The 11414-nt window shown below is 43.9% G+C and overlaps 2 protein-coding genes across 2 annotated transcripts; one reads left to right on the forward strand and one right to left on the reverse strand.

The window, feature by feature from the left end:
• Positions 1-3851: 3851 nt before the first annotated feature.
• On the reverse strand, positions 3852-6421 carry LOC308677155 (histone H2B 7-like; the record flags this gene model as incomplete). Its single annotated transcript, XM_081343321.1, has 2 exons — positions 3852-4019; positions 6045-6421. 2 exons carry the CDS (start codon positions 6419-6421, stop codon positions 3926-3928), a joined length of 471 nt encoding a protein of 156 aa, XP_081199447.1. The 3' UTR covers positions 3852-3925.
• A 430-nt stretch (positions 6422-6851) lies between these two features.
• LOC308677278 (histone H2A type 2-C-like) lies at positions 6852-7241 on the forward strand (the record flags this gene model as incomplete). The annotated part of the gene is made up of 1 exon (XM_081343536.1): positions 6852-7241. One exon carries the CDS (start codon positions 6852-6854, stop codon positions 7239-7241), a length of 390 nt encoding a protein of 129 aa, XP_081199662.1.
• Positions 7242-11414: the final 4173 nt, after the last annotated feature.

Below are 11414 nucleotides of genomic sequence, written 5' to 3' on the forward strand. Positions count from 1 at the left end.
TCTCCCCTAGTTGTTCTTTTCACTTGGTTAGACCCTTCCTGCAATCTTATGATCAGAGTGGTATAAAAAAATAATACAGTGAAGTGAATAAATAGGTTTAAAATAATAGAAAATACTTGTAGATTGGGTTTTATATTTTGGTAGTGGTTTGCTCTCCAAGCATGTTTCAATTTAGAACAGAATAGAATAACAGAGTTGGAAGGGACCTTGAAGGTCTTCTAGTCCAACCCCCTGCTCAGGCAGGAAACCCTATATCATTTCAGACAAATGGCTGTCCGGTCTCTTCTTAAAAACTGCCAGTGTTGGAGCATCCACAGCTTCTGGAGGCAGGTTGTTCCACGGATTAATTGTTCTCACTGTCAGGAAGTTTCTCCTTAGTTCTAGGTTTTTTTCCTCTCTTTGGTTAGTTTCCATCCGTAAATAGCAGACTTTCGTCCCAAGGAACTTGCAGTCAACAATAGCCAAACTTGATAGTCTCTAAAGGCCTCCAGTCATCCATGAGCCAGAAGGAGCAAAAAGTGGGGAGATTCAAAGCAGAAGACTCAGGACAAAAACGACCTTAGAGAAGGTTCAGCTTGATCCGTAAAATAAAACTGGATGCTATTAAAAGAGAGGTATGTACAACAAATACGCTGGATCATGGAGAAAGCTAGAGAGTTCCAGAAAAACATCTACTTCTGCTTCATTGACTATGCTAAAGCCTTTGATTGTGTGGATCATAACAAACTGTGGCAAGTCCTTAAAGAGATGGGCATACCAGACCATCTTATTTGTCTCTTGAGAAATCTATATGCGGACCAAGAAGCAACAGTGAGAACTGGACACGGAACCACCGATTGGTTCAAAATTGGGAAAGGAGTCCGGCAAGGCTGTATACTGTCGCCTTACCTATTTAACTTATATGCAGAGCACATCATGAGAAAGGCAGGGCTAGATGAATCAAAAGTTGAAATTAAGATTGCCGGAAGAAACATCAACAACCTAAGATATGCAGATGATACCACTCTAATGGCAGAAAGTGAAGAGGAACTAAAGAGCCTCTTGTTGCGAGTGAAGAAGGAGAGTGCAAAACTTGGGTTGAAACTAAACATTAAGAAAACCAAGATCATGGCATCTGGCCCTCTCAATTCCTGGCAAATAGATGGGGAAGAAATGGAGGTAGTGACAGATTTTATTTTCCTGGGCTCCAAGATCACTGCAGATGGGGACTGTAGCCAAGAAATTAAAAGACGCTTGCTCCTCGGGAGGAAAGCCATGGCAAATCTAGACAGCACACTAAAAAGCAGAGACATCACCCTGTCAACAAAAGTGCGTATAGTCAAGGCTAAGGTCTTCCCAGTTGCAATGTATGGTAGTGAAAGTTGGACCATAAGAAAGGCTGAGCGCCAAAGAATTGAGGCCTTTGAGCTATGGTGCTGGAGAAGACTCCTGCGAGTCCCTTGGACTGCCAGGCGATCAAACCGGTCAGTCCTAGAGGAGATCAACCCTGACTGCTCTTTAGAAGGCCAGATCCTGAAGCTAAAACTCAAATACTTTGGCCACCTAATGAGAAGGAAGGACTCACTGGAGAAGAGCCTCATGCTGGGAAAGGTTGAGGGCAAGAGAAGAAGGGGACGACAGAGAATGAGGTGGCTGGATGGAGTCACTGAAGCAGTAGGCGTGAGCTTAAATGGACTCCAGAAGATGGTAGAGGACAGGAAGGCCTGGAGGAACGTTGTCCATAGGGTCGCGATGGGTCGGACACGACTTCACAACTAACAACAACAACAATGTACAACAAACAGGAACAATCTGTCCTGTCCTCCTTGGTTTTTTATTGGGGCTGAAATTGGAGAACTTGAGATAAGTTTTTTGATAAGTCAGCAGACCTGAGAGGGATATAACCTTCTAAACAACTTTCTTTCTCCAGTAGCCCTCCACATACAGGCCAAATCTTTATCCAGACATCTAAACACTGGTTTAGATCATCAAGAGAGGTCCTTTGGGAGACACCACCATCCCTAAAGCTCTGCTGTTGAGTATTAATAAAACTAGACTAGACTAGACTAGACTTAATAGAATAGAATAGAATAGAATAGAATAGAATAGAATAGAATAGAATAGAATAGAATAGAATAGAATAGAATAGAAGAGAAGAGTTGGAAGGGATCTGTAGGTCATCTAGTCCAGGGGTAGGCAACCTTGGCTCTTTTATGACTCGTGGACTTCAACTCCCAGAATTCCTGAGCCAGCCATGCTGAGGGGAAAGAGAGAGGTTTCCAAGCTGAGCCATGCTGGCCCAGGAATTCTGGGAGTTGAAGTCCACGAGTCATAAAAGAGCCAAGGTGTCCTACCAGTGATCTAGTCCAATCCCGCTCCCAAGCAGGAGACTCTGGCCTACACTATTTCTGACAAATGGCAGTCCAGTCTTTTCATGAAAGCTTCCAGTGATGAAGCTCCCACAACCTGAAGACCTGGCTCTTCGAGCTCTCTGGCCCAGGCTGAGAATTTTAATTTTAATTGGGGTTTTTATTTTTTTCAGGGATTGATGTAATTTTTTAAATTGTTTTTAACTTTTGTATTCCTTGTTTTAAATACCCTGTAAACCGCCCTGAGTCCTTCGGGGAATAGGGCGGTATATAAATCCAATAAAATAAAATAAATAAATAAATAAATAACTTCTGAAGGCAATCTGTTCCATTGGTTGATGTGGAAAACGATTTTCTCTTGCAGCAATAAAAGACGTGTCTGGGTTTCAGTATTGAGATAAAAGGCAAAGCTTTTAGTTTCTACTTTAAATTCTTGCTCATTTGAAGAATCAATTTCAACTGGGCTTATTTCATTGGTATTTTATATTTTAAAAAAATAGTTTTGCGTTGCGCTTGGTGTTCAGATAAACGAAAGAGCATTAATGTGACAGTGAATAGAATTTAATTTAAAAAAATAATAATACTAAAGGCTTCCTATGCAGGCTGCTGTTTTAAAATTGCGGCCGCAAGAAGAATGGAAATTTAATTAGGATTATAATTCGACTCGATTGGATTTACTAAGAGCCTAAATCAGCTCCATTCATAGGTGGCCGGTTAGCTCAGTTGGTTAGAGCGTGGTGCTAATAACGCCAAGGTCGCGGGTTCGATCCCCGTACGGGCCAACCAATGTTTTTTATTATTATTATTATTTTTAGACGCTGAAAAACCTATTTTAAACAACGCCTTGTGATTCGCTATTTTCCCCGGGAAACCTTTCGGAAATCGAAGATTTTCAATTAACATGGGAAGAATTGCATAAATGTCATAAAAAAGTGCAACACAATGCAATACAACGCAAAGAGAAAGTGTAACGCAACGCAATGCAATAAATAGTGCGATGCAATGCAATGAAAATGCAAACGTGTAGGTACAGTGTCTTAACCATGCTCGTGTTGGAAATTATGCTGTAGATCAAAAAAAAAAACAACCAAGGGGAAAAAGCCAATTGAAAATTGGTTATAAAAGGTGGCTTTTTTTTATTAAAAAGTTTTACAATACATTTTATCTTTAACAAAAAAAACCTCCCAACCCCCTCCCCTCCCACCCTCTTCCCCCTCCCCAACCCTCCCCAACCCCTCCCTCCCTTTCCCCTCCCCCCCACTTCCCAGAGCAAAATACAGGGTATAAAAATACAATCATAATCTAACTTACGCAAACAATCCTAAACTATTTAAACTATCGTACTTTAACTCATATAGATAAACTCCAAACATATATATATCATTCATATCAATGATTATTCAAATACAAAATAATACTTTTCAATCTAATACCCAATAAAAACAATCACAGATAAAACAATTTATATCAATTTTCTAAAACTATTCTTCTTTCCAACTGGGCTTTAAATTCATATTATCCTAATATATTATACAACTTAAAATACCATAGATTACTTAAAAGGTGGCTTTTTTAAGCTAAAGGTTCCAAAAGTTTAAAGCTGGTGTTTTAACGCAGCAGGCAGCGAGTCGGTTTTCTTGGGCCGAAAAGTCTTGAGTTCGAGGACTTTTCCTAGAGAAAGTAAAAAGAATAATTTTTTCCGCTTTCTTGACAAAACTTTATTCAAACACCAAACTACTTTACATATATGTGTCGCCTTTCTGTGCATTGTGCTAAAGGTCAAGGAGTAAATATGTAGGAAGCCGAAAGCAGAGGTTTTTTTTTAAACTGATCGCTGCTGAGAGTTTCAGTCTAAGCAAGAAATCTCGACCCGCGGTGTGATAAATGCCCAGTTGAAACACCCCAGCAAGCCCGTTGATGCCCCCCATCCGATCTTATTAATTTATAATACCCACTGCCACTATAAATTAATAACATGATAAGCAGTGTTCCAATATTTGAGGGCCTGTCACAGAGTGGAGGGGATCAACCTATTTTTCCAAAGCACCCAAAGGCCAGACAAGGCACAACGGATGGAAACTGATCAAGGAGAGATTCAACCTAGAAATAAGGAGACATTTTCTGACAGTCAGAACAATCAACCAGAGGAACAGATGGCCTTCAGAAGTTGTGGGAGCTTCATCACTGGAAGCTTTCAAGAACAGACCGGACTGCCATCTATCAGAAATGGTGTAGGGTCTCCTGCTTGGGTGGGGGGTTGGACTAGATGACCTACATGGTCCCTTCCAACTCTGTTATTCTATTCGAAGACAATTACTATATTATTCTATAGGAGTTGCTGCTTTCAGAGATCCACATCTAAACCAGTGTTTCTCAACCTTGGCATTTTAAAGCCGTGTGGACTTCAACTCCCAGAATTCCCCGGGGCAGCTGATGGAAGCTGTAGAACTTTGGGCTGCGTCAAACAAGCTATTTTAATTCAATTTATGTGTAAGTCATTTTTCCACGGAGCATCATCCACACGTGTGAAAACTACAGCTCCTCTCATTATTTGCTGCTCATCTTGCCGTGGGGGCTATTTAAAGCGGCTTACAACAGTAAACTGGGAAAAATAGTAAAGTAGTGAAACAAAAATAAACAATGAAAGTGCAACAGTATGAATTGAAACATGGGGTGGGGTAGAAAGTGCAAGGGACCGGTGGGAGTCAGGGAATTAATCCAATAGTGATATTTCCTTAAACCAGCTAGAGAGTTAAGTTATCTCCTTACTGTAGCTTATAGATTCAGCTGGCTCAGGAAGTTCTCAGATTGGGTTGAAGTCAACTTCAAAACACAATAAATAATAATAAGACCACACCTGGAATATTGCATCCAGTTTGGTCACCTTACGAAAAAGATATTGAGACTTTGGAAAAAGTGCAAAGAGCAACTAAGATGATTAAAGGCCTGGAGATATGAAGATATGAAGAACGGTTGCAGGATTTGTGTTTGGCTAGTCTAGAAAAAAGAAGGATTAGGGGGACATGATAGCAGTATTCCAGTATTTGAGGGGCTGCCACAAAGAAGAGGGGGTCGACTTATTTTCCAAAGCATTTGAAGGCAGGACAAGAAGCAGAGGATGGAAACTAATCAAGGAGAGAAGCAACCTGGAATGAAGGAGAATCTTCCTAAGAGCAAGGACAATTAACCATGTGGCCGGCATGACTAGACGCCAAAGGCGCACGGAACGCTGTTACCTTCCCACTGGAGTGATCCCTATTTTTCTACTTGCATTTTTACGTGCTTTCGAACTGCTAGGTTGGCAGAAGCTGGGACGAGTAACAGGCGCTCACTGTTATGCGGCACTTGGGATTCGACCCGCCAAACTGCTGACCTTCTGATCGACAAGCTCAGCGTCCTAACCCACTGAGCCACTGCGTACTTTAATGAAGATGACCTGCCTCCTTCTCAAGATTGAGGACGAGGCCTATTCTTTGGGAGGCCTAGAGTTGCCAGTGGCTACTGCTAAGCTTGTAAGCCGCCCTGAGTCTTCGGAGAAGGGCGGGATATAAATGGAATTAAAATAATAAATAAAATAAAATCAGAGGAACGCAAGGAACAGCAGCTCTTCTTTTGCCTAAGTGGGTGGCTCTTAAAAGAGCCTTTGATGCTCACAACAGGACCCCCACGCACTTTGTAGGGGAAAAGACGGTTTACTTGGAGCTGGTGTACTTGGTGACGGCCTTGGTGCCCTCGGAGACAGCGTGCTTGGCCAGCTCACCAGGCAGGAGGAGGCGCACGGCTGTCTGGATCTCACGGGAGGTGATGGTGGAGCGCTTGTTGTAGTGGGCCAAGCGGGAGGCCTCGGCTGCGATGCGCTCGAAGATGTCGTTGACGAAGGAGTTCATGATGCTCATGGCCTTAGAGGAGATGCCGGTGTCGGGGTGGACCTGCTTGAGCACCTTGTAGACATAGATGGAATAGCTCTCCTTGCGGCTCTTCTTGCGCTTCTTGTCACCCTTCTTCTGCGTCTTGGTGATGGCCTTCTTGGAGCCCTTCTTGGGCACCGGGGCAGACTTGGCCGGTTCAGGCATGTTTCACTCTAGTCACACTGCAGCACAACCCAAAGAAATAATCTGAGTCCAACCCCCAGCCTTCTATTTATAGGAGCCATATGCAAACGAGGTCTAAAACCCTCTCCTTCTTATTGGCTAACATCCCAGGACAAGAAAAAAAATAAAACTTTTCGGAATTTTGGTTGTACCAACGGTGCGCTCTCATTGGTCGACCGCTTAGGCGCTCTCTCGCCCATTGGGTGGTCTTTTTTGTTGTTGTTATTGGTTTAGTCCCGGGGGGAGGGCAACGTCATTGGACGCGGCGGGCTCAAGCGGCCCAATCAAAAGCAGCATTTGCAAGACCTTGGAAAAGTATATAAAAGGCAGGGCCAGGCAGGGTTCCTACATTCGGCCATTTCAAAGTTAGGTGTTTCTGCGTTTACTTCTAGACTCGGCGGATTGAATCAGGATGTCCGGACGCGGCAAACAAGGCGGCAAAGCCCGAGCTAAGGCCAAGACTCGCTCTTCCCGCGCCGGGCTGCAGTTCCCCGTGGGCCGCGTGCATCGGCTGCTGCGCAAGGGCAACTACGCGGAGCGCGTCGGGGCCGGGGCGCCCGTCTACCTGGCCGCGGTGCTGGAGTACCTGACGGCTGAAATCCTGGAGCTGGCGGGCAACGCGGCCCGGGACAACAAGAAGACGCGCATCATCCCGCGCCACTTGCAGCTGGCCATCCGCAACGACGAGGAGCTGAACAAGCTGCTGGGCAAAGTCACCATCGCCCAGGGGGGCGTCTTGCCCAACATCCAGGCCGTCCTGCTGCCCAAGAAGACCGAGAGCCACAAGGCCAAAGGGAAGTAAAAGCCCGGCCGCCCGGAACGACACCCCAAAGGCTCTTTTAAGAGCCACCCACCTTTTCCTGGAAAGAGCTGCGGAGAACAGAAATTCGTTTTTTTTTCCGGTGTGTGTGTGTGTGTGTGTGTGTGTGTGTGTGTGTGATGGGGAAAATAGTGAAAAGTCGAGCAGGAATCTCCTTTGGATTTCCCTGGCAATAAGCAAAATTGAAGGATTTAAACCAGGGGTCTTCAAACTTGGCCCTTTTATGACTTGTGGACTTCAACTCCCAGAATTCCTCAGCCAGGCACACTGGCTGAGGTATTAATGGGAGTTGAAGTCCACAAGTCATAAAAGGGCCAAGTTTGAAGATCCCTGGTTTAGGTTTATTAGGTTTAGGTTTATTAAATTTTTATACCGCCCTTCTCCCGAAGGACTCAGGGCGGTGAACAGGGCATATCATAAAACTACAAAAATACAAAAGTTAAAAAAGAATTAAATTATTGCCCACAGTAAAAACAATAGAAAATATATATAAATATTAAAACCCTAAATAACTCCCCATCAGGCCAGGCCAGCTTGTTCAAATAAATGGGTCTTTAACCCGCGGTCAGGCTGGAAATCTGCGCAAAAATCGCCCTTTGCTTCTTTTTTGTGCTGAACGAAACAACTATAAATATAAATGGGATAAAAAGAATCAAAGAAAAGAAAATAAACTTGCTGCTTACCCGAAGGTTACGGCCACTCTTATTAAAGTTTTCCGACTAGAAGAATGTCCTTGTCACTTTAAATGACTGCTAAGTTTGTAAGCCGCCCTGAGTCTTCGGAGAAGGGCGGGATATAAATGGAATTAAAATTAAAAAAAAAACGTAGGCCAATCAGCATAGATTAAAATGAGATTTCGTTGCAAACAGCTCTCCGGGTAAAGCGCTTCCAATATACATTGCATAGACGGGAGAAAAAAAATGCATTTACCCACATACACGTATGACCCAGAGAAACGGTCTAATTCGGATGTGTTGCATGTACATGGCGAGAAAAACGAATCTTGTGAGTTTACCAGGAGGATGGCATAGGGAACAACTGTTTAAAGTAATAAAATTGGGTGTTTTTTTTTAAAAAAGCCATTTCATTTGCCCACTTCAAGCGTAGCTGCTCTTAGCTTTTTTTTTTTTAATGGTCCCTTTGTTTAATATGTGGTTTCATATTCTGCCGCAATCCGGAGGACGAATTAAAAGTAAAAAAAAAAAAAGACATCCCAAAGATGTGTGAACACAACCCGTGTTAATAATGAAAACGAGGTTAACGAGTTTCAAGGTTTAAAACGCTCTGTCCAGGCAATTCGCCCCGCTTTAATAAGCATCTGAGAGAGATCGATACTGTAATTCAAGTGAAAAAGTTTCAAAGTAGCCATAAAAGTTTTACAATGTTAAAAAGACCTGGGGCTAACAACTTTCCAACAAATCGGAAGTCCGGCCAGCGCCTTTTCGACAATCACATTTTATTAAAAAGCGTAAGCTTTCTCTTTAGTTGAAAAAAAAAAAGGGAAAAGCGCCGGCAGACTTTCACTTTCCGGGAGCCGTGTTTTTCCGTCCCTGTTCAAAATCCTAAACTTCGCGCCAACTCAAAGCAGGAAGCGATTGGCTGCCATCTAGCCGGCCGCGGGAGTTTTTGAAAAACAAAAAAAGTTGAGCCAATCGTTTGCAAGCGCGGGAATTTTGAAAAAAAGGAAAAAAATATATATATTAAGCCCTGCTGGAAGGACAAACGCGTTTTTGCGTCCAATGCACGAAGGGAAGAAATAGATCTCTTTGGTTTCTCATGGATCAAATAGTGCATTTTGTACATATTTTATAGTGGTGCGCAATTTAAAAAAAATATTATTGTAAGCTGCCCAGAGTCATTGTGAGTGAATGGGTAGCGATATAAATTTTCTTAAATAAACAAGCAGAATGTAGCTCAAGGATGAAATGAGGGGTCCTTGGTGCTCTCTGAGCTTGCTTCTTTTCTTGCAGACCTTTCATTACCCTAACTAGGTAACATCATCGGTGCTAGTAAGAAATGCTATTTGCTGTCAGTTTATATTCTGGTTTCTTATATAAGTATATCGAGTTTCGGTCACCACATTACAAAAAAGACGTTGAGGCTTTGGAAAAAGTGCAAAGAAGAGCAACTAAGATGATTAAAAGCCGGGAGACTAAAACGTATGAAGAACGGTTGCAGGATTTGGGAATGGCTAGGCTAGAGAAAAGGGACGCGGTGGTTCAGTGGGTTAGGACGCTGAGCTTGTCGATCAGAAGCTTGGCAGTTTGGCGGGTCGAATCCCGAGTGCCGCGTAGCAGAGTGAGCGCCTGTTACTCGTCCCAGCTTCTGCCAACCTAGCAGTTCGAAAGCAAGTAAAAATGCAAGTAGAAAAATAGGGACCACTTCGGTGGGAAGGTAACAGCGTTCCGTGCGCCTTTGGCGTCTAGTCATGCCGGCCACATGACCACGGAGACGTCCTCGGACAAGCGCTGGCTCTTCGGCTTTGAAACGGAGATGAGCACCGGCCCCTAGAGTCGGAAACGACTAGCACACATGTGCGGGGGAACCTTTACCTTTTACCTTTAGTCTAGAGAAAAGGAGGATGGGGGGACATCATAGTATTTGAGGGGCTGCCACAAAGAGGAGGGGGTCAATTTATTTTCCAAAGCACCAGAGGGCAGGACAAGAAAGAATGGATGGAAACTAATCAAGGAGAGAAGCAACCTGGAATTAAAGAGAAACTTCCTAAACAGCGAGGACAATTAGCCAGTGGAACAGCTTGCCTTCAGACGTTGTGGTTGTTCCATCACTGGAGGTTTTTAAGAAGAGACTGGGCAGTCACTTGTCTGAAATGGTACAGGGTCTCCTACTTGAGCAGGGGGTTTGACTATAAGACCTCCAAGGTCCCTTGCAGCTCCATTCTGATTCTGATTCTAATATTTGTAACTCAGGGTTGGAATTTGTGTGCGCGCTCGTGAACAGGCCCCAGTGCAAACGGGGCTGTGCGCACCTGCATGATGCTAGCAGTCCTGTTTGCGCATGTGTGGATGTGCTAGCTGCCCCCTCTGCTAGTGCTACGCGCATGCCAAAACAGGCTGCATAACCCCCACGCTAGGAGCCCAGTTTGCACATCCAGGCAGGTGCTAGCCACCGCTGCTGCTAACCCCGCGCACATGCACAAATGGGTCTGCGGGCTCTAGTGCAAGTGGGGGAGAATGCACACATTGGCCAGCCTGTCCCGTGGCCCGTGGGATAGTAGATTGGGATCCCCTGGTATAGGGTCTTCTGCTTGAGCAGGGGCTGGACTAGAAGATCTCCAAGGTCCCTTTCAGCTCTGTTCTGATTCCTGCCTCTCTCTCTCTCTCTCTCTCTCTCTCTCTCTCTCTCTCTCTCTCTCTCTCTCTCTCTCTGTGTGTGTGTGTGTGTGTGTGTGTGTAGTCTTAGGGATTTTTTGGCTGGGCTGTTTAAGAATGTCTCTGGCAGTTTCTAGATTGGGGTACTGCTTACTTATTGTTGGTCTGAAGGTGACCTTGGAGTTAATCTATGCTGATCTGAGTGCTGATTACTGGAGGAGAGCTGCTGGGGTCTTTTTCTCTTGTGGACTGGTTGATTGTCTCTTTTGCATAGTCTATAGATATTGTTAATGTCTATGTGTGTCTATTGATGGCTGATTTGTCCAAGTGGCAGGCTTCTACGGTAGAAATTCCCTGACAGTTTTGGATTTGGCCTGGTCTAAGATTGTCACATTGTCAAATAAACATTGTCAAATAAATAAGAAGACAGCAGTTTTTAACTTGGCAACTTTAAGACTTGTGTACTCCAACTCCCAGAATATCCCTAGCCAGTCTGGGAATTCTGGGAGTTGAACTCCATGCATCTTAAAGTTGTTGAAGTTGTAACAACAACCCCCCCCCCCAAAAAAAACAGAAAAACAAACAAACCCTAGAATAGACAGATACCAGCAGGCTAGTCCTGACCCCAAAAGGCATTCTTATTGCCTTTCCTGCCTATTTAATCCTATTATATTTAAAGGGACTTACTGCTAACTCAGATACCACTACCTTGGCTTGCTATCTGTTTCATTTGAACTGATTTGGTTAAACGTATTGTTTTAAAGCTAAGAGCTTGATGCAGGATAAGTAGCATTCTCCTATTTCTCATGTTGCCAACATCCCT

Source organism: Vipera berus (genome assembly GCF_964194415.1).
Source record: "Vipera berus genome assembly, chromosome: Z".
In the NCBI taxonomy this organism is placed as follows: Eukaryota; Metazoa; Chordata; class Lepidosauria; order Squamata; family Viperidae; genus Vipera; species Vipera berus.